The 23,742-nt window shown below is 38.0% G+C and overlaps 1 protein-coding gene across 1 annotated transcript in view; it reads left to right on the top strand.

Annotated features, from left to right (window-relative positions):
• The window catches only part of LOC123594452 (olfactory receptor 1020-like), a 56,555-nt gene extending 34,274 nt beyond the window's left edge, over window positions 1-22,281 (top strand). The window contains exons 2-3 of the mRNA XM_045471192.1: window positions 21,409-21,573; window positions 21,757-22,281. Of these exons, the coding sequence (XP_045327148.1) occupies window positions 21,409-21,573; window positions 21,757-22,281 (690 nt within the window). The remainder of the gene's footprint in view (window positions 1-21,408; window positions 21,574-21,756) is intronic.
• The last annotated feature ends 1,461 nt before the right edge of the window (window positions 22,282-23,742 follow it).

Genomic DNA, 23,742 nt, shown 5'->3' with positions numbered 1-23,742 from the left:
TGAGATTAAAGAAAAAGTACAAGAGAGTATATGGCATCCTTCCTTTCTCGATAAAGAAAGATGTATATATGTACATATGTTTGTATGTGCAGAGGTAGACTCTTCCATTGTTATACCCTTTGTACTCCTTGAAACTTTTTGTACAAAGTGCATGTATTACTTTTCAATAAAAAATCAAATCTATAAAAGATACCTATTTTTGTTCTTTTTTTTTTTTTTTAAAGCATGCTTATATCATCTCTCATTTCTTCTCTTGTTCTTATCTCAGGGTCTATTTGCCAGTTATCACTGTTGTCCCAGTTGGGCCCTGCAGGGAGCTGATGGTAATCGGTGGCTTGCTCCCTTTCATAACACAGTCCAACAATCAGTAATTCAATTTCCTTGTACCAGAAAGGCCCTCACTTGATGTTAGCATCCAGGAAAGTAACTTTTCCCAAACTCAAAAATCCCAGGGGGCAGAATGTACTCCTCAAACGGTGAAGTTTACACTGCATTTCTTAGATGGTAGCAATTACACCCACGATTCTTGGGTTCTTTAATGACTCTCCAGGAGGTGCTGCTCTCCTCAGTACCTTCATTCAGGTCGTTACCTTTCCTGAAATGCTCTCCCTGGCCTAGCTGGTGCTACACATTTTACCTATCCCTCAAGACTCAAGTCCCACTTGTTCATGATTGAAAAAGGTTGGTTTTCATGATTACTTCAGCTTTGCTCAGAACACTGTTCTCTTCTTTCTCTAACTTTGTGTCTTACTTTCATAAAAAGATAATCAACAGTCCAAACAATACTTCCATAAAACATTTTTCTTAATGGTACCTAAATAGTACTGGTTTTAGGTTAAACAGAACAGAGTTCAAATTCTTTTCCAACGTTTACAGACCCTTAGGAAAATTACTTAAACTATCTAAGTCTCAATTTCTCCATTTAAAAACTGTGGATAAAGATGCTCAACATCATTCATCATCAGGGAAATGCAAATCAAAACCACAATGACACCTTACACCTGTCAGAATGGCTAGAATCAAAGACAAGAAGCATCAAGTGTTGGTGAAGATGTGAAGAAAAAGGACTCTCAGACACTGTTGGTAGGAATGTAAATTGGAATCACCACTGTGGAAAAGAGTATGGAGAGTCCTCAAAAAAATTAAAAATGGAAAAACTATATGACCTAGTGATTCCACTACTGGGTATTTACGCAAAGAAAACAAAAACAATAATTTGAAAAGATATATGCACCCTATGTTTATTGCAGCATTATTTACAATAACCAAGATATGGAAGCAACACAAATGTCTCTCAATAGGTGAATAGATAAAGAAGATCTGGTATATATATATATATATATATATATATATATATATATATATAAAATGGAATATTACTCAGCCATAAAAAGGATGAGATCTTGCTATTTGCAACAACATGGATGAGCCTAGAGGATATTATGCTAAGTGAAATAAGTCAGACAAATACCATATGATTTCATTTATATGTGGATTCTAGAAAATAAAGAAAAAAGCAGAAGCATACTCAAAAGTACAGAGAACAAACTAATGTTTGCCAGGGGGAAAGGGGGTTGGGGGGATATGCAATGTGGGTGGAGAGTGGGAGGTACAGGTTTCCAGTTATGGAATGAATGTTATAGGGGTGGGAGGTCCAGCATAGTGAATGTAGTCAGTGGTAGTGCAATAACGTTATTTGGTGACAGATGTGAGCTACACTTGTGGTGAGCACAACATAATGTATAGATTTGTCAGATTACTATGAAACTAATGTAACGTTGTGTGTCAACTATACTTCAATAAAATTTTTTAATTAAAAAACTGTGGATAATAATATCTACCATATAGGGACATCACTGGTATTAAATGTAAAGCGACTTGCACGATAACTGGTACATCATAGATAATCAATTACTCTTAGCCGAGGAGCATCCCTTTCTCTGACATATTCCCTTTACTATCACTGAGAAAAGACCAACAAACTTTAAGTTAATAAACCCCAGAATGAAATTTAAGTATATATTGTGGATTTATTTCTTTACTTTCCCTATTCTTTTGGTTTTATCTCATTTCTTCTCCCTTTATTATCTCAAGGCCTATTTCTGTTCTGACTCTGCCACTCATCATGTGTGTGATCTTGGGCTAGTTGCTGAATTTTTTAGAGCCTCGGTTTTCTCATCCTAAAACAGGGTTGATAATACTTTCCTTATAGAATTGTTGGGAAATTTAAATGAGATTATATATGTGAATGTGTAAAGTGGTAAAGTGCTACAACAATTTGAAGTGTTCTTATTAAATGTTCATGTAGAGTGATATTTTAAAGGGAATAAATCCTTTGGAGTCCCAGCAATTTATTTTGCACCTCAGATTGATGTGTAATTCCTAGTTGGTTCACAACTCATATTTCCAGCTGTCATCCATCAACACTTTGGCCACAGACTGTTCTTGGCTGCCTGTCTGTATGGAATTAGTTATCCTTCCTAACATAGTCTAGTTTTCTCCAGACAAAACCCATTCTTCCCAAGGGCAGAGATCCCCTCACTGAGTGTGTTCAACTAACAAACCCCCCTTAAAAAAATCTGCCTCATTCTTTCTTCCTCATTTTTCTGTCTTAGAGGTGTTGAAACATTTTTAACATTCACTCATTCATCGACTCCATCCACAAATATGTATTGGGTACCTACTCTGTGCCACATGTAGTGGTTAAGTTTTGAGGATACAAAGGTTAATAAGGCACATTCCCAGCCATCGATGACTTCACATTTGAGAAGGGGAGAGATGTGTAAACAAATGCTTATAATTCATTTTTTTACAAGTAACAATAAAAATTTTTACCAGCTACAGAGACAACACGTTTAGGAAAAACTTCCTGAAAGAGGTATCATTTCAGTTTTGAAGGATGAATACTATATATATATATATATATATATATATACACATATATACATATATATATATATATAATAAATCTTATTTATTTTGAGAGAGAGAGAGAGAGAGAGAGAGAGCACAAGCAGGTGAGGAACAGAGAGAAGGAGACAGAATCCCAAGCAGATTCCATGCCAACAGTGCAGAGCCTGATGCGGGGCTCAAACTCACAAACCCTCACAAACCATGAGATAATAACCTGAGCTGAAATCAAGAGTCAGACACTTAACCCATTGAACTGCCCAGGTGCCCCAAGGCTGAATAATATTTTAACAGACAGATAAAGAAGGAAACAATATTCCATGCAGAGGATACAATGCATGTAGAGGTACAAAGTTATGAAGCAGCACTGCTTATTTAGAGACTATATTACAAGATTATGAGGAGTGACATGAAAAGTGTTAGGAGATGAATCCCAGGAAGTCACTGTAGCCATGCAAAGAGGTTTGGGTAGAGGGGACCACAAGATGGTAGAGTTTCAGATAGAGGACAGGCATAGTCTACAGAAGTTAACTCTCATGCGTCAGAATTAAGGGGGATCTTCAAAAATGCATAAAGACTGGGACCATGTTTCATAGTTTTTCAGTGTTGGGCATGCAACTGCAATAAGTACTCAATATACATACATACACATGTATGTATAATATGTATTTCTGTCTTAGTCAATTCCAGCTGCTATAACAAGATACCATAAACTGGGTGGCTTAAATAACAGAAATTTATTTCTCACAGTACTTGAAGCTTGAAAGTCCAAGATTAGGGGGCCAGCATAGTTGGGTTCTGATGAGAGCCTTCTTCCTGGTTTGTAGATGGCCACCTTCTCATTGTATACACATGGTGGAGAGCTAACAGAAAGAGAGCAAGCTGTTCTGTCTCTTCTCATAAAGGGCACTAATTCCATTCATGATAACTCCACTCTCATGACCTAATTACTTCCCAAAGGCTGCACCTCCTAATGCCATCACATTGGGTGTTAGGTTTCAACATATGAATTTGGGGGGGGGATACAAACATTCAGTATATCTATATCTATATCTATATCTATATCTATATCTATATCTATATCTATAATCTATCTATTGAGAGGGAGCAAGGGATGAAGGGAGGAAGCAAATCTGGCAAAATGTTAGCAAAGAGTAACTCTAGGTGAAGAGTATATGGGCATTTATTGTATTTCTGTATAGTTTTGAAATTTTTCAACATAAATAGTTGGCAATCACACAACCATATACATAGAGATGGTTAAAATGGCAAATATTAAGTTATGTGTATTTTCCACAATAAAAAATTAGAAAAAATACATACAAATTACATGGATGAGGACAAAGACAAATAATCAAATAGATGACTCAGATGACTCAAGGCTTGGTATAGGAGCTGAAAAGGTGGATAATAAAATCATGATAGTAACAATTATCAGGATAATGGAGTGATGAGTTAAAATTAATAATTTAATAGGTCTTTGAAACTCAGAATATCAACAATACATATACAAGATGGTTTGTCATGACTGCAATTGGCGGGAAATGCCCTTGGGTTTTTCACTTGCCCATAAGCTGATGTGAGGCAAGGGTGGGACACAGTTGAGCTATCAAGAATAGAATATAAATGTGTAAAACAATAGAGGTTTGAGTCTAATAGCTCTTTATATGTCCCAAGCCAAACATTGTGTTAACTGAAAACAGAAATATGTCTACGAGAGAGCCATCAATATGGGGAAAGCTTAAAAAGTCATTTCATCCAAGACATGGGTGTGTTGCATCTAATCAGTGGTCTGCTTAAGAAGGGTTGCCCAGAAAAGATGAAACATGTGGGTAGGTGAATTTTCTGTGTTGTTTACCCAGAAACCAAGAAGGTAAGAGTTGAGTCTGAATAATCCATGCGGTTCTCAAGAACTAGGCCCAAAGGGTTAACAGTGCAAAGTTCTGAAAAGCCTGGGTAGCAGCTATCAGGCAGGCCTGCTGCAGCTGCTGCTCAGGTTTTGGCCCTACAACCTTCTTGTTGCTTCTGCCACTGTCTGCCAATGCCTGGGTAGGGCCCTGAGAATCTAGAGATTAAAAGACATAAAAGGGACATGAGAACTTTCAAAATCTATAGGGCTGAATGGCGATTATGCGCAGTTTACAGATGAGGAAACTAGAGCTAAAAAGTTTAGGTAACTGGCCAACAGTCACATTGATAAGGAGTGGAAGAAATGGAATTCAAACCCAGGCTATCATTCATTCGTGACTTTATGTAATATTTCTTGAGACCTGTTTGTGGAAAACACTAGGGTTACAAAGGTAAAGAATACATAGTCTTTGCCCTCAAAATTCTTGTATAAACCTTAAAACAATGCAATCAGGATTAAAATAGAGGATTTCACAGTGTGTAATATATTCATGTGCTGGAGAATTGTAGCTTAAGTGGAGCTGGAGTGTAGGGCCCATGGAGGGAATGATGGGAAGTGCATCTGGAAAATTGGTTTGAGTCTAGATTGCATTGGCCTGAAAATGTTATGTCAAATTGGGTGGGCTTTATACTGTATATGGTGGATAATTCTAAGCATTTCCAAAGAAGAGTAATGACATGGTCAACTCCATGATAACTCTAGGAGCAGGTGGAAAATGGATCTGGGGAAGCTGGAAGAAAGATAACTAAAACCACTGTGACAATAGCCCACATAAGAGAAGATGAAGGCTAGAACTAAGGCAATAACAGTTAGAGACATGTAAAGATGTGGATAAACAGATGTGAGAGCTTTTTGAAAGTTTGAATCAGTAAAATTTTGTGACTGATTAGACATAGGGGGTAAACATAAGGAAGCCAATAATGGTTTTGAATTGGTAAAATATTAGACAATTAAGGGAAATGAGGGATACAGGAAGAGGGCCAGGTTGAAGGAGATAGAAGATATTTGGTTTGGGACACATTGATCTTAAGATGACCGCATGACATCCAGGAAAGAATGTCCAGTAAACAGCTAGAAACAGGACTGAAGTTGAAGAGAAACATTTGGGTTAATGTTAAGGATTTGGGAACATCAACTCTTTCGAGTTGGTTGAAGCTATAAGAAAAGATGGGGAACAAGTCTGTTTTGGAAAGCACAGAAGAGAGGAGAGGAGGAGAGTAGAGGGCAAGAGAAAGGGGAGGAAGGAGGGAAACACAAAAGGAAGGGAAAGGAAGGGAAGGGAGTTATAAAAAATATGCACAGGCTATGTCCTGATATACAGTAGGTGCATCATAAGTGTAATTGTAAATTAAATTAATTTATAAATGAGTGAATTGTAAGCACCCCCAAAATTAAAAATTGGGTATGAAAAGAGGAACAAGCAAAAGACTGGAAAATATGGTGAGATAAATAGAACCTCCTAGAAGGAATGAAGGTGTGCATGCCAAGAGACAATAAAATTTGGAGACTGGACCTGGATGGAGACAGAACTAAAAAGGCCATGGAAGATTGCCTTGAGGGGCTTGGGATCTAGGTGGGGGCCTGAATTCAGTTACTCGTGGTAGAAATATACATATGATTGTTAATAAATTCCAGAGACAGCAATGAAAGGAAAGTAGGTATACAGAGAAAGCAGCAATCAGAGACACTGAAAACATTTTGAGCCAGAATATAAAGGAGAATTTGGGGGCTGCTGAGAGGAGAGGAGAGGGAAATGCACCTATGCATACTGGCCAGCATGAAGGCACAGAGGCTGGAATGAACCTAAAGAAAGTGAGAAGTTGGAATGCCCCTAATAGTTGGGTTAAGAAAACCCACATGAACTCATGTAGACTCCTTGTAGCACCACTACTGGCCCGATGGCCCAGTCTGATCACCGAGAGATTTGCATTAACTGTTGGCATCGTGGTCTTCTCTTCTCCCCTCAGGCTCTGGCCCCCAGCATTTACCCTAGGGACCGTTACACAGGGTCAGGATGGTGGTATCTCTTATCCCTCATGTCTTAATTTTTACACCTCAGCCAGAGAAAGAATGTAATTCTTATTGGTTGAAACCCCCACCGTAGGTTTTGTAAATGTGGACAGTAAAAACCAAGGCTGGAAATAATTGGAAAAGGGCTGTGAAAAAGAGAGCCTTGAATGCCAGGCTGTGAAATTGGAACTTCATCTGGTAAGAGTGGGAAAGGATCTGAGTATATTGAGAAGGATGTGACACCATAAGAAGTGTGTTTTATTACCAGGAAATACAAACAGAACTGATTCTGAGGGTCCTTAACTTTTAGGTGTGGGTTATTACACAAAAGCCCCAGCAAGATTGGGCCCCAGATCTGAAGTCTTCCTACTACCTATGCCAAGACAGAAGTTGCAGCAAGGAAGAAAGGCAAGAGTGAAGGATGCAGTATATCTGGTCTCTCTCCCTCTTTTAAAAATATTTTTTAACGTTTATTTATTATTGAGAGACAGAGAGACACAGAGCGTGAGTAGGGAAGGGGTAGAGAGAGGGGAGACACAGAATATGAAGTATGCTCCGGGCTCTGAGCTGTCAGCACAGAGCCTGACGTGGGGCACGAACTCATGAGCTGTGAGATCATGACCTGAGCTGAAGTCGGTTGCCTAACCAACTGAGCCACCCAGGCGCCCCACTCTCTCTCTTTTTAAATTCAAATAGAATTAACATACAGTATTATATTAAAGGTGTACAATATAGTGATTCAACAATTCCATACATTACTCAGTGCTCATCACAATAAGTGTACTCTTAATCCCCTTCACCTATTACCCCCATCCCCCTACCCACCTCCCTTCTGGTAACCATCAGTTTGTTCTCTGTAGTTAGGAGTCTGCTTTTCATTTGTCTACTTTTTTCTTTGTTTTGTTTCTTAAATTCTACATATGAGTGAAATCATATGGTATTTCTCTCTTCCTCTCTGTCTGACTTATTTCATTTAGCATTATACCCTCTAGATACATCCATGTTTTTGCAAATGGCAAGATTTCATTCTTTTTTTGCTGACTAATATTCCACCTCTTCTTTATCCATTCATCTATTGATGAACATTTGGGTTGCTACCATTATCTTGGCTATTGTAAGCTCCTTTGGCAAGGGAAACAAAAGCAAAATTAAACTATCGGGCTACACCAAAATAAAAAACTTTTGGGGCGCCTGGGTGGCTCAGTCGGTTAAGTGGCCAACTTCGGCTCAGGTCATGATCTCGCGGTCCATGAGTTCGAGCCCCGCGTCGGGCTCTGTGCTGACAGCTCAGAGCCTGGAGCCTGTTTCAGATTCTGTGTCTCCCTCTCTCTGACCCTCCCCCGTTCATGCTTTGTCTCTATCTGTCTCAAAAATAAATAAGTGTTAAAAATAAAAATAAAAAAAAAACACTTTTGCACAGTGAAGGAAGTCATCAGCAAAACAAGAAGACAGCCTACTGAATGGGAGAAGCTATTTGCAAATGATGTAACCGATAAGGAGTTAATATCCAAAATACATAAAGAACATATACAACTCAACATTAAAACAACAGTATACCTGATCTCTTTACAATATCTTGGGTTCTGCAGTCTTCTCCTCCCAGCTTCACTATATTTCACTGTCATTTCCTATAATTTGGTGACCAGCCCTTCCCAGAAGGAATTTTAAATGATCCATAAATGTAAATAAATATGGAGTTTAAAACATTCTTATGCCCTAAAAGATCGTTGAGGTTGACAGTGTAACGACAAAATTCCTTCTCTAAGGGATGACTGATCCTCCTCAGTGTTACCTTTAGCTTAGCCTCCTCTCTTTGGACTGTTCATCTTCTTGTATACTGTCATCAGGATGGAGAACCTGGGTATGTTCATTCTCATTGGGGTAGTCTCAGCTGATATGTCTGTTTTGCCTAGATTTCTGCCTTTCACTTTCTCCATGCTCACAGTCCTAGGAAAGATGTTTTCCAAGCATTGGGCTGCCTTTCTCTTTCTGAGGTCCTGAAGCACAGATGAGACTCTTCAGCATCTTGTGTATTACAGAGTTTTTTCTCTTGGCATCAATGCCTTATGATAACTATATCATCATCTGTGACCCTCTATTATCCCTTGTCACTAGTTCAAGGTACTCAACTGGCATTTGGTTGAGGAAAACTATATATCAGGTCCATCAGCTAAGCAGTCCTCCCAGCTCTTACGTTCCACTTTTTCTTCTTCAGGTCCTAATTTTGCTCACTTTAGTGCCATTCATTTCTAGTTCAAGCTGACCTCCAAAACACGACTTCCAGCTTTGCATTCTCTGGTTTCATTAACTCCAGTGACTGTTCTCAGGCTTGTACTGAAGAATCACCTGCCCCCAACCAGCCATCTTGAGATGGTTACTTCCTGGGAAAAGAGAGGGTGTTTTCTGGTTCTACACTGAGGTCAACTCTGTGCCAAATCAAAAGATCTGGAGAACAAAGTTTTGAAAAAAATTTTTTCAAAATTCCATCTGTCATTCTTTTCCACCTGTTCAGATGAAACTTTCATTATAACTTTTGAGGTAACACTAGACTAGTTTATTAAAAGTAAGCAACAGTTTGCACATACTCCCTTACTGCAGACTATCTCTAGATTTTATAAAGTTCAGTGAAATAACACATTTCATCTCACAGGCATTTCTTTTAATACACTACCATTAGTGAAAGGTTTTCTTAAAGGTAAGAGATGTTTTCAAATATTTGTTATTAAAATATTAATGTGTAGATAAGGGCCTGGTTTGTTGTCTCTGCTGAGTCTCAGAAATTTCTACATGATTTATATAAGTACAAACTTGTATTATCTACTTCAATAGCATAACTGGTTCCTTATATACATGATTCTATGGAACAAAGGCCATTATAGAAGAAACCAAGGCTCATAGAGGTTAAATCCCAAGGTCACACAGATGGTATAACGGTAGCAGTGGGATTCTAATCCGTTTTCAGAGCGTGTGCTCTTTGCACTACATGTTTCTTACTTGAAATCAGGGAGAATTCCCATCAAATGGGAATTAGCTTGGAGGTATAACACTCATAGGGTACTTTAAAAGATCTTGAAATTTTAAGTGGCTTGATTGACCATTTGGAACTCGCTTCTGACAGAGATAGAGACTTAAACCTCACGTATAACCACAAAGGCAGCATGCTTTTTGAATCAACCATTTGGAGCCTGAAATGTGATGTTTATTTTAGCTGAGGTGAAATAAAAATCCTACATCCCTCCGGTCATGATGAAAGACAGTGAGAAAAAATGATTTTATATATGGTAGGCTATTCACTTTACACTCAACTTATTATGAATGCACTTAATCTATAATCCCTGCATGGCTAGTACTTGATTTCCTCCTGCAATCATGTACACATTTCCTTGTACAATACATTTTAAGTTCACCAGTCCCCATTGCTAGGATAGTGCACTGCCTGAACTCAGAAGGCACTCCATAAATATCCAGTGACTGCCTCCCTGGCTCATGTTTCTCTATTTCCCAAGTTCCTTCCATTCCACCACTAGAAAGTCTCAGCCACAACATGATAATCAAATCATCTTGGCCTCCATATTCATTTGTCTAAGCCTTTAAGAGCCTCCAGGGCAGAAACTTTCCCTTCCTCCCTCCCTCCCTCCTTCCCTCCCTTCCTTCTTTCCTTTTGTTGAGTAGTATTCCATTGTATGGTTGTACCAAAGTTTGTTTCACTACTCATCCATGGAAGGACATTTAGGTTGTTTCTAGGTTTTCATTATTATGAATAAAACTGTTATAAATAATCATATATACTTTTTTCTCTGAATGTAAGTTTTCATTTTTTAAAGAAAAATTACCAAGATGTAATTGCGTTGTTGTGTGGTATGTGCATGTTTAACATGATAAGAAACTTTCCATCTGTTTTCTAGAGTGGCTGTACCACTGCATTCCCAAGAGCAATGTATAAGAGTTCTAGTTGCTCTACATCCTCACCAGAACTTGTATTCCAGTATTTTTAAAGACATTCTAATAGGTGTGCAGTGTTACTTTATTTTGGTTTTAACTGGCATCTGCCTAATGGCTAATGATGTTAAATATCTTTTCCTATACTTATTTGCCATCTGTATATCCTCTTGAGTGAAATGTCTGCTCAAGGCATTTTCCACATTTTCTAATTGGATTGCTTTTTACTGTTGAGTTTTCAAAATTATTTTCTATCTCCTGGATACAAGCCCTTTGTTGCATACATGAAATGCAAATATTTTCTCCCAGTATTCAGTTTGTCTTTTCATCTTCATAACAGTGCCTTCAACAGAGAAAATGTTCTTAATTTTAATAAAGAACTTATTTATCTATTTTTACTTTTTATATACCATGCTTTTGGTCTCCTTTCTAAGAACTTTTTGCCTAAACTCAGATTACATAGGTTTTCTCTTATGTTTCCTAAAAGTTTGGAAGCTTTATGTTTTATATTTTCATATTGTACCATTTTGAGTTTATCTTTGCATAAGGTATGAAGTTGAGGTCAGGATTCATTTCTATTTTTCTTTTCTGTTCTCTTTTCCTTTCTTTTTGCATATGGGTGACCCCTTGTTCCATTTGTCAAAAAGACTATCATTTATTTTTCCAAGGAATTGCTTATACATCTTTATTAATGATCAGGGCACCTGGGTGGCTCAGCCAGTTAAGTGCCCAACCCTTGACCTAGGCTCAGGTCATGATCTCACAGTTTGTGGGTTGGAGCCCCACATCAGGTTCTGCACTGATGGTGCAGAGCCTGCTTGGGATTCTGTCTCTCCTTCCTTCTGCACCTCCCCTGCTTGCACTTTCTCTCTCTTTCTCTCAGAATAAATAAATAAACATATTTTTTAAAAGATCAAATATCCACATTTATGTGGGTCTATTTATTTAAAAAATTTTTATGTTTATTTTTGAGAGAGAGAGAGGGAGAGAGAGAGAGAGAGGAGAGCAAGCGAGCAGGGGAGGGGCAGAGAGAAAGGGAGACACAGAATCCGAAATAGGTTCCAAGGCTCTGAGCTGTCAGCACAGAGCCCCATGGGGCACTCAGACTCATGAACTGGGAGATCATGACCTGAGCCGAAGTCAAAGGCTCAACCAACTGAGCTACCCAAGCGCCCCTTGTGTGGATCTATTTCTGAACTCTCTATTCTGGACCCTCGATCCAAGTGTCTATTCCTTTGCCAATGCACACCATAATCATTACTGTAACTTTATAGTAAGTCTTAAAACACAGTAGTGATGGGTCCTCCAACTTTGTGCTTTTTCTTAAAATTGTTTTAGCTCTTTTTTTTTGTCTTTCATATAAATTTTAGAATATAGAGCTTTAGAAATTCCTAATGATTGTAGTAATGATAACCACAAGAAACCTTTTGGGATTTTCATTGCTATTGCACTTTGAGGAGAGTTGGCATCTTTATTACACCAAATCCTCCAATCCATGCTCAGGGTACATTCCACCATTTATTTATCTCTTCTTTGATATCTTCCCTTAGCATTTTGTAGTTTTCAGCATACAAATCTTGTGCAAGTTTGTCATATTAATGCTTAACTGTTTCAAATGGTATGCATATATATTTTTATAATTTTGACTTCCAATTGTTCATTGCTCGACTTTAGAAATACAGTTAAGTGTTGTGTATTGATCCTATATCCCGTGACCTTGTTAAACTCATGTATCATTCTAGGAAGTTTTCATTTTACATCCCTGAGATTTTCTACATAGATAATAATATTGTCTAAAAATAGGGCTGTTTCTCCTTTCCAATCTGTATGTTCTTTTTTTTTCTTATCTTAATGTATCAGCTAGAATTGTTAGTGTGATGTTGAATAGGAGTTGTGAAAGTAGGTATCCTTGCCTTATTCCTGATCTTAGGAAGGAAAGCATTTAGTCCTTCACCATTATGATGTTAGCCATGGAATTTTCATAAATGCCTCCTATCAGGTTAATGGAATTTCCTTTTACTCTTAGTTTGCTTAGAGTTTTTTTTTTAATCATGAATGGATGTTGTATTTTGTCAAATGTTTTCTGTATCTACTGATATGATCATTTGGGTTTTTTCTTCTTTAGACAGTCAAAATGGTGGATTATATGATTGATTTGATTGATTTTTGAATATTGAACTGGTTTAGAATTCCTATATTAACCCCAATTGGTTGTGATGCTTTACTCATATTGGTGGTTTCAATTTTTTAATATTCTGTTAAGGTTTTTTGCCTCTATGTTCATGAGGGATATTGGTTTGCAGTTTTAATTTTTTTGCATTATGTTTGGTTTGGGGATCAGGGTGACGCTAACATTGTAAAGTAAATCAGAAAACGTTTACTGCTATATTCTGGAATAGATTGGTATTGCATCTTCTTTAAATGTTTGGTAAAAGTTACCAGTGAATCTATCTGGGCTTGCAGATATATTTTTTAGAAGATTTTTAACTATGAAATTAATTTCTATAATAGTTAAATAACTAGTCAAGTTACCTATTTAATCTTTAGTGAGTTTTGTTAATTTGGATTTTGAGGTGTTGGTGACTTCATCTAAGTTGTTTAATTTCTGTGTGTAGAATTTTTATTATATATCTTTATTTTCTTTTTAGTATCTGCAGAGTTTGTAGTAACACCCTCGCTCATTCTTGATATTGATAATTTGTGTTCTGTCTTTTTTTTCAGTATTTTTAGACAGTTATCAATTTTATGACTTATTTTCAAAAAACAAACATTGGCTTCATTTTTTTTCTCTCTCTCTTTAAACACCATTGATTTATCTTTTTATTATTTCCTTCCTTTTGCTTGATTTTGGTTTAATTTGGTATTCTTTTAGTAATTTCCTAAGACAAATACTTAAATAATTGATTTGAGACCTTTCTTATTGTCTAATACACACTTTTAATGATATGAATTCTCTCTCTAGGCACTACTTTAACTGAAATCCACAAATTTTGGTATGTTGCATTTTCCTTTTCCTTTTCATTTCATTCCAAATGATTTCTAATTTCCTTTGAGATTTCTTCTACAAGCCATGAATTATTTAGGTGGTTTAATTTCCAAGTGATTGGAAATTTCTTTTTGCTGTTTTTCTGTTACTGCTTTCTAGTCTAAATCAGTTATGGTCAGAGACCATACTTTACATGATTTCAATTCTTTTGAAATGTGTTATGGTTTGTTTTATGACCCAAGGTATGGTCTGTCTTGGTAAATGTATTCTGCTATTGTTGAGTGGAGTGTTCTATTAATATCAGTTGGTTCCAGTTGGTTGATGATATTATTCAGTCAAATACTTTTTAGCTCTTTCTTTAAATTTTTATTTATTTATTTTGAGAGATAGAGAGAATGAGAGAGAGCATGAGGAGGGGAGAGGAAGAGAGAGAGAGGGAGAGAGAGAATCACAAGCAGGCTCCACCCTGTCAACACAGAGACCAACAAGGGGCTTGAACTCATAAACTGTGAGATCATGACCTGAGCCGAAATCAAGAGTTGGATGCTCACCTGACTGAGCCACCCAGGTTCCCTTTTCAGTCAAATACTTTTTATTATATAATACTGTTCTTAATGATAGAGAATGCTGTTTACTTAGCACTATCTATGTTACAAGTGCTGAACTGAGCAATTATTTGTAATACTAATTTAAACTCTGCAGTAAAGTCCAATTTTACAGATTAGAAAATTGACAGAGATGTTGAGAACTTCTGCCAAGATCACACAAAAATAAAACTTTGAGAACAGAATTTGAACCAAATTCTGTCTGACTCTGTTCTTTTCATTTATGCCATCATACTTTTGCCTTAATATATTTACTGGTTAGGATCTTGTTTGGAGTAATGTTCTTTTTTTAAATGTTTATTTATTATTTATTTATTGAGAGAGAGAGAGAGAGAGAGAGAGAGAGAGAGAGAGAGAGAAAGAGAGAATGAGAGTAGGGGTAGGGGCAGAGAGAAAGAATCCCAAGCAGGACTTTGAACTGTCAGTGCAGAGCTGGATGTGGGGCTTTATCTCACCAACCTTGAGATCATGACCTGAGCCAAAATCAAGAGTCAGACCCTGAACCCAATGAGCCACCCAGGCACCACTGGAGGAATGTTCTTAAATCTTATTCCTAAGTATATATTTTGTCTCTCCAACTAGATTGTGAGCTTTCTGAAGTTAAAGATTGTCTTCTTTTCTTTTTACGTGGTGGCTGTTAAAGCTAAAGTGTACAGTAAGTAAGGACTTGATAGTTGCTGACTGACAAATTGACTGAAAAGTCCTTCAAAAGGTCTCATCAGGAAGAAGATGGTGATGATATAGCCACTGTCAGTGAAGGGACAGGAAGTCAGATCCCAGATCTGGACTATATATTACTTCTCAATAACGGTGCTATTGGTATTTGGAGTTTGAATATTCTTGTCATGAGAATTGCACAAGACTCTTTTGAGCACTATAGAATATTTAGCATCCCTGGCCACCTCTGACTTAATATCAGTATTTCTTAATAATTATTTTCACAATCAAAAAAATCTTTCATTGAATTCCATGTGCCTTTTATTAGGGAAATGTCACTCTAATTGAGAGCCACAAACAGTTCCTGGCACATATAGGTGTTCAATTAAAGTTTGTTGTATAAAAGAGAGAGAAAGAGCACCCCTCAATAAAAGTACTTCATAGCTTTGAGAATTATGATCAAGAATGTGTCTCTTCAGATCTCCTGGTGGGAAAGGGATGAAAATGGTGTCTATAGTCACTCCTGAAATGCCATCATAAGATTCCTTGGCTTTGTCCAAGATCACAGTTCACTGTTTCAGTGACAGTCAAGATTCTATAGATAAGGAGAGAGTTGTGAAGATCCAAAGGGAGCAGTCCCTGACCATTGGGCATAGAGTTCTCCCCTGTTGTTGTATTGAGTGAAATCTCTAAATTCTTCCTCATACACTGTGAAGAATCAGGCAACTAGGGTTAAGTATCCTACTTATAACCAGGAAATAGGAAAAGGAACACAGCACAAAGTTCCAAATTTGTGGTTTTTGACTCTGGCAATGCATTGCAGTCACTTCGAAAGTTTTTTTTAAAAATATGATTTCCCATGCCTCTCCTCAGACCAATTAGATCAGAATCTGAGAATGGGACCTGGGTATGATACATTTTTAAGCTCCCAGGTGATTTTAATATGCAACTAGTGTTGAGAACCATTAGGTTTAAAGAAAAGGGATGGGTAGATTAGCAAATAATGTTTTCTAAAGATTATTTCAATGTGTTATGGCAGAAAGAACGTTGATTGACTGACTGTAGAGTCAGGGGGACCTGGGTGACATTAATTACACATCACCTGTGTGATTCTGAGAAAAGTATTCACTTTCTCTGAGCTTCACTTTCTTCTTCTGTAAAATAGAAATAAATATAGTACCTACCTCATAGGTTTGTTGTAAAAATAACATAAAGTTTTGTTATTGAAGTTAGCACATTTCCTTATACTGACTCAGTATCTCTTTTTAAAAATATGTAGCATGAATTTGTAACTTTTGAGCCACACAATACACATTGTGCAGGGAAAAGTTAGAGAAAATTTCATTTGGGACAGCAAATGGCCAGGATGACATAACTAAGGTGGGGGGGCCCTCATTTCAAGGAGAATAGTAAAACTTCCCATGTTCCAAGTTCCATGAAGATGGATCCTCCGACCTCATTCACTGCAGACTGGTGAAAGAACATCCCCCAGGATCTGTAACCAGGGTAGGTGACTCCTCCATCAAGCCATCAGCACAGTAATACAAAAGGGGGAAATACATTTGGGTATCATCAAGCCTATTCCTCACGTCCTCCCGAAATGCATGGCACAGATGGAGAAACAAATTAAAGTCAGAAAGGTCACTCTTTTCTACATTATGAAGACAGGAATGCTTTCATTTAGGCCTAAATCCATAGCCTTTACAATCTGGAGGACTAATTTACTTCATTGCCCCCATCAAATAATTTGGGATGACACAGTACTCCCTAGTAAACACTTATGAAAATAAAAGCAGGGACTGCATGGATGCCGTAATTTGAATCCTTATAAATTAGTTTATGGCAACCCCAGAATTTTGCTCTAGTCACTGAGATATCCTTGGAGTTTGAGAAATTGATTGTGCACAAGGCTGAATGCCCATCAGGTATTACATCTACATTATTCAAATATCTACAGGCAGTGACAATGGATAAAGACATCCCCATTAATATAGCACAACATGGGAAAGAGATACAGGTCTCTAGGAGAAAACATTTGGGCACCAATTTGGTCTGCTGGCACATTACCTCATCCATCCCTGAGCATTAACGAGTTAGCCTTTAAGTTGTTATCCCATAACCTCCATTTTGGTAAAGGCTGCAGTCGTGATGAACAAAATGGTTCATTTTATCCTGGGTGGTGCTGATGCCCCAAGATAATTAAATTTGGGAACAGTGTTCTTTAATATGTAGAGTCAGCCCATCATGTCATAGCTGAAGCTCATAAACTGGTTGAAATACCACCTAATGTACCACAATTTAACTTCAAAAAAAAAAAAAAAGAGAATAATTTCTCTATTTAAAGTGACTATGAAATTCTGCATAGCTAAGCAATAGAATTAAGTGAATCTGCCCACAAAATACATGTCTATAAAGTCTACTTTTTAAACAATTTCCTTGCTTTAAAATCAATAGCTGTAGCCCTTAAAATGCATAATAACTTAGTATTTTCTATAAAAGCTGCTAATGAGCCAGCACCAAAGGAGACTGAGGCTGTTTGTGCTTTCCAAATGAGAAACTGTGTGTGTATTTGTGTGAGCACACTCACATGTGTGCATGTATTAGGGAGTGGGAATGGAGTTTATCTAAGGATATTATCAATTTGCTATTGATTTTGTATTTCTAGCTCTTCACACAATGACAGGCACATAATAAATGTTTGTTAAACATTTATTGAATGGAAAATTAAAACAAGTGCATAGAAACAAGTCTTTCACAACTCAAACCTGGTTTAATAAAAAATGAAAAAGTATAGTTCAAGGCAGCTGGCCACCACATACATCTCAGGTACAAGACTATTTTATTAGAATGCTGAATGGCAATCAGAGACTTTATTGACCACATAAAAACTGATTAAATAATTCTTTGATGTTTAAAAGTGATTTATAGTTTATAATTAGGGTAAAGGGTTGAGTAAACAAGATGATATGACAGATAGTAAAATGAGAAATACATCCCTACAAACATCTTCTGTATTGGCCATTTATCCATAATTCCTAGAATCCCAATGTTTGGGGAAACAATTGCTATTTTAATTGTGACCAAGACTTTTTAATATGACTAAGAATGTATTTTACATAAAAAGTTTATAACACAATGTATCTCATAGTCAGTTTGATTCTTCCAATTGTTCCCAAAATATCTCAGTGGTGACTGCAGGTCCCCAAACTCTCAGTATGAGTCAGTGAAAATACCCCATTGGGAATGACCATTTTGGATGTCACAACTGCTTGGCCCCTGGGCTTACTTTTCTCCGCATCTCAGGAGACCAGTCAAGAAGGCAGAAACTTTCCTGTATGAACGACTCTGCCAATTACACAGAAATTGCCAAGCTTAGAGGGGCAGTTGGGGAAGGGAGTGTTACCTAGAGCTTAGTTCCAGAGGCTTTACTGTTGCGGGCACATGAGCTTTTCTGTGCCTGTTAAGGGAACATCTGGAAAGAGCCCAACAACTAATGCTGGCCTGAAGCATTTGGGATGAATACAGAAACAGAAAAATAACTGGAGAAAACTTGTGACTTCTAGGGACATTTAAAGAAGAAAGGGGGGTGATAAAAGAGATGCTTGTAGACAAAAGTTTGAAAGTCCCACATATGCGGTCATATCCAGTCAGCTTCTACTTGGGCCTTACTTCCAATTGGAGACAGCAACCCTAGGTAGAATTTAGGGGAGCTGAGTTCTATTCTTGACAATATCACTAAGTGTCTGCGTGTACTCTGAATCTTTGTACGCAAGCTCCTCTCCATTCAGACTCCTGGTTTTAATGTCAACTCCTTAGAGAGGCTTTCCCTTCCACTCTACCTAATGCTGCCCCTCCAAACCCTGAGCTCTGTCTATTTCATTAGCTTGTTTTGTTTTCTTTATACTTTTATTTAAACTTTTAATTAATGTGTTTGTTTGTTTGCTGTTCATCTCTTCCTTCAGATTGTGAAATCCATGAGAATACCTCTAGTGCCTATCATGTTGCCTGGAACACACCAAGCACCCAATGATATTCTTTGAATGAATAAATGCCCAAGAACAACGTACCTAACTTTTTTGTAGCTTAGATTCACCATCTGTAAAATTAAAAGAAATCATTTTAATTGTTTCTAAGATTAGCATGATAACAAAGAATAGGTTTGTAAATCCCTTGAGAAAACTTTAATAATCTTTAATTATATGACTCTACATTTGGAAAAGACAGCATGGATACAACAGTAGCATTAGAATATTTAAATGTATTCTATATTGAAATGTAGATTCTGCCATTGAACCAGCTATGAGATCTTCAGCAAAGCATTTCAGTACTCAAGCCACAGTTGCCTGGTTTGTAAGATGGGAATGATAATAGTGGTTATTTCCTAGGGCTGTTAAGAAGATTAAGTAAAATAACTTATATTAATTACCCAGCATAGTGTGGCACTTATTAGGTACTTTATTGGTAGCTATTAATACAGTCAGTATAATATTTAAAAATTTAACAACCAGTATTATTTACTGTGGAAACTTCAGTTCCCAAGATGGCCATAAAGGTAACTCTAATGAAACACCAGCCACAAGCAGGCAGCCACAGCCTGAGAGTGGCAGAAGGGCATCAGACATTTACTTACAGGTTGTCAGAGGCTAATCTAGTTTTCTCTTTCGGGGTCTGACTTGGAGGCCACAAGAAGATGGAGGCCAGTGTTATAGAAACCAAGGAGGACTGGCAGGTGCCAGAGCAGTTTTTAGAGAGGAGCAGGCTCCAGAGGAACAATTTAACAATTGTCGTAGAAGTTTGTAAAAGTGTATTTGGCTTTCCCAGTGCATGCTTTCTGAGTATTGACCATGACCATACTTAACACCTTACGAGTATCTTCCTACAGACTCTCATTGGATATTTACAGCAGTCCTGTGAGATCAGAAAAGCAAGTGTTATTCCCATTTTACAAATGAAGATCTTATGACTCAGAAAGGACTTGCTGAAGACTATAGACCTAAAATAATATGGAATCTGATTTCAAACCCAGGTGTTCTGACACTAAATCCAATAATGTAAATCCTTTGTGCAATGCTATATATTGTTCTTCACTATCCCAGCTCTTAACAGGAAAAACAGTATTAAAATAAAATACAGTTAGACATTGGCCATCTCCCTGATAAAGAGAAAAGATAGAAATGGCCCTAAGAATTCAACCTCGTAATTTTTCAAAGAGCTGTGGGTGAAGCAGCCCCCTATGTTCTGATAAGGACATGGGTTCCATGTTTATGAAAAAGGAGATGTCAGAGGCTGTTATCTCCTCCAATTGGGAGGAATACTGTGGACAGGACACCTGGGTCCAGTTCTGGCACTTAAACCAAATCTCTGGGAAACTATGGGCAGTTTGCCTTGTATTTTGAGGCCCTGACTTCTGGGTTTCTCCATCTTTAAATAAGTATTAGATGAACGTGGTAGATCTCACTGCCACAACACACTGGAGAATTACAACACAGTGATTGGTAACAGGAGCTCAATTAGGAAGGGATACTTAGCAGGGGGCAAGTGGGACAATCTAAGAGGCTTGCATGTGGTTTCAACAGACCTACCAGAAGTTCCTGATATTTCCCACATGCTTAGTGTATGCTAGGTGCTTTACATGAATTATCTTTAATTTTCAGTCAATTAATGAAGTAAATATTTGGTACTCTCATCTTAAAGATAAGGAAATTGAGTCTCATATAGGATAAGCCCAAGGTCACACAGCTAGCGCATCATAGAATTGGATTCTAACCCAACGTATGATTGACCCTGGAGCTTGTCCTTTTACCTCTATATTATATTGTTTGATATTCCTCCTCCACTCATTCCCTGCTGTTTCTCAAACACACAGCTGATAATGAAAGAACTAATAAGTTTCTAGAGTTGCTCCCTTGTCTAAGATTTCTGTCCTGGACTTTATACTCAGGTTAAGCTTTGTCTGAGGACAGGTTCGGTGTTCAAAATAAGAGCACAGAAGGAGGAAGGAAATTAGACTTCATTAAGTATTTGCTCTTGCTAGACATTGTACACATACACATCATCACCCTTAAGTTTTACAATCTGTCTTACAAGATTGGTGTTTTATCCCCGTTTACAGAGAAGATTCCAGTTAAGACACTAGTCCAAGGTTACAGAGACAATAAATGGCAAGGTTGAGATTCAGACCCATTATTCTGGCTCCAGATTCCATCCTTATGCCTTTAAACCTGGTATCCAATAGGCTGGGGGATGACAAGAGATGCATAAGCCAAGATGAAACCATAGCCTATATACACAGTATATTATGTCCTAGGTAGCCAGGGCCAGACCCTGCTGGTCTCTGTTTTAGGACTTGAGCTGTACACCTCTCACTATTGTCATGCATGTTCCTTTCACAGACCTGTAATGGCCCAATGGGTGCAGGCAACACCAGCAAGTTGAGTGAATTCTTCATTGTGGGCCTCACTGACGATCCTCACCTTCAGCCTATCTTCTTTGCCCTCTTCCTCCTGATCTATGCAATCACAGTTGTGGGAAACCTGGGCCTCCTTGCCCTCATTGTGGTCAGCCCTCTACTCTACACTCCCATGTATTTCTTCCTCAGCAATTTGTCCTTTATTGACTTCTGTTATTCTTCAGTCACAGTTCCAAAAATGTTGATGGGTTTTTTCTCTGGTTGCCAAACAATCTCCTTCTCTGGTTGTGTGGTACAGACAAGCTGTTTTGTGTTCTTTGCTGTCACTTAGTTCTTCCTCCTGGCTTCCATGGCCTATGACCGACATGTGGCCATCTGCAGCCCTCTGCTCTACCATATCATCATGTCCCCAAGGCTCTGTTTGCAGCTCGTGGCTGCCAGCTATGCAGTGGGCCTGATGAACATGGTGCTCCTCACTAGCACAACCTTTTATCTGACCTGTAAATCCCTTGTCATCACGCATTATTTCTGTGATATTCCTCCCCTTTTAAAACTCTCCTGCTCTGACACACAGATACTCCAGCTTCTCCTCTTTGCCTGTGGTGGCTTTAATGTGTCTGTGTCCCTGACAATCGTCCTGGTCTCCTACGCATATGCCTTCTTGGTTATCATCAGAATTCCCTCAGCCAAGGGTAAACACAAAACATTCTCCACTTGTGCTTCTCACCTGACTTCTGTCAGCCTATACTATGGAACCACAGCATTCATTTACTTGCGCCCATCTTCTGAGTACTTGCTAAGCAGGGACAGGCTGGTGTCTGTATCCTACACAGTGGTCATTCCCATGCTTACTTAACCCCATGATCTACAGTCTGAGGAACAAAGATGTGAAGGAAACACTTAGGAATGTTCTTAAGAAGGCCTCACAATTCTTCTCCCTCCACATGTCCAGATTTCCATGATGTCAAATGCAGTAAAGAAAGGGTAATAAAGGGAAGGACAGGGAGGTGACTATATTTGGCTACTCACCATGTCTCAGGCATTATTCTAGGAATTTTAAATAGCTTATTCCTTGAATATTCTTCATAACTCTGGAAGTCAAGTATTATTTTCATTTTTACAGATGAGGAATCTGAGACCCTGAGAGCTTTGGTTATTTGCCCAAGGTCATCGCATAGCTTGTATGCAGTGGAACTTGGATTTCAATTCAGGACTGTCTGAAACTTCATTTCTATTACAATTACACTGTTTCACTATAAGACAAAGTGTCACACTCTCTCTTTATCCTAAGTCTAAGGTTTCTAAATTTTTTCCCTTTCTGGTAAATCTGGTCCCCCAAATTTATACTAGATTCAGCCCCCTAAGACCTATTTCCTTTCCCGTAGCCAATTCTCTACCTGGGGCTTTGGATCATGTCTAATCAGGTCACTGAATTAATTGAATGCCTATTGCATACAGAGCCCTATACCAGATGCAGGGGTGTAGAGGAATCACAAGGAAGGAAGCTATGGCCATTTATCTTTTGGCAGATTCCAACTCATTTAAGGAAGACAGGAGATCTCATCCAAAAAGGAACTGAACTATGACTCTTTATTTAAATAGACATTTGTTGATTTTTTTCTATGTGCTAAATGCTAAATCAGTTATTTTATAATCCTCCCAAGAACTCTGAATGTAGGTACAATTGTTGCTCCCATTTTATGGATGAGAATACTATAATTAAAAATGATTAGGGGCACCTGGGTGGCTCAGTTGGTTAAGCATCCGACTTTGGCTCAGGTCATGATCTCACAGTCCATGGGTTCAAGCCCTGCGTTGGGCTCTGTGCTGTCAGTTCAGTGCCTGGAGCCTGCTTTGGATTCTGTATCTCCCTCTCTCTCTTCCCCCACTCACACTCACACTCCCTGTCTCTCAAAAAATGAAAAAAACGTTAAAAAATTTTTAAAAATGATTAAGTAACCCACTCCAGGTCACACAGTTCATGAATGGTTAATATAGGATTTGAATCAGGCCTGCTTGTCCAAAGAGCTTATGTTATTTCCACTTTGCTATATCACCTCCTGGGTTGCTAGGATGCCTATCAACAACCACCAAGAAATATAAGCTGTCAGTCTAGGACTCAAGTCAATGGAAGCAGGATGGATTGGGTTCGTAAGAGAACCTCTACGAAGAGGCGGGTAGTTTGAATAAAGTCTATAAAGAGTGGGGAGTGGTAAGAATGGCTGAGGAATGAAGGGAGTGAGGGGAACTGAGAATCAAAGACTAAGATAGAAGAAGGGAGTGAGGGGAACTGGGAATCAAAGACTAAGACAGAAGA

Source organism: Leopardus geoffroyi, chromosome X, assembly GCF_018350155.1.
Source record: "Leopardus geoffroyi isolate Oge1 chromosome X, O.geoffroyi_Oge1_pat1.0, whole genome shotgun sequence".
NCBI classification, from domain to species: domain Eukaryota; kingdom Metazoa; phylum Chordata; class Mammalia; order Carnivora; family Felidae; genus Leopardus; species Leopardus geoffroyi.
Note: the sequence above shows the minus strand (reverse complement) of the source record. Positions and strands in the feature narration are given on the sequence as shown.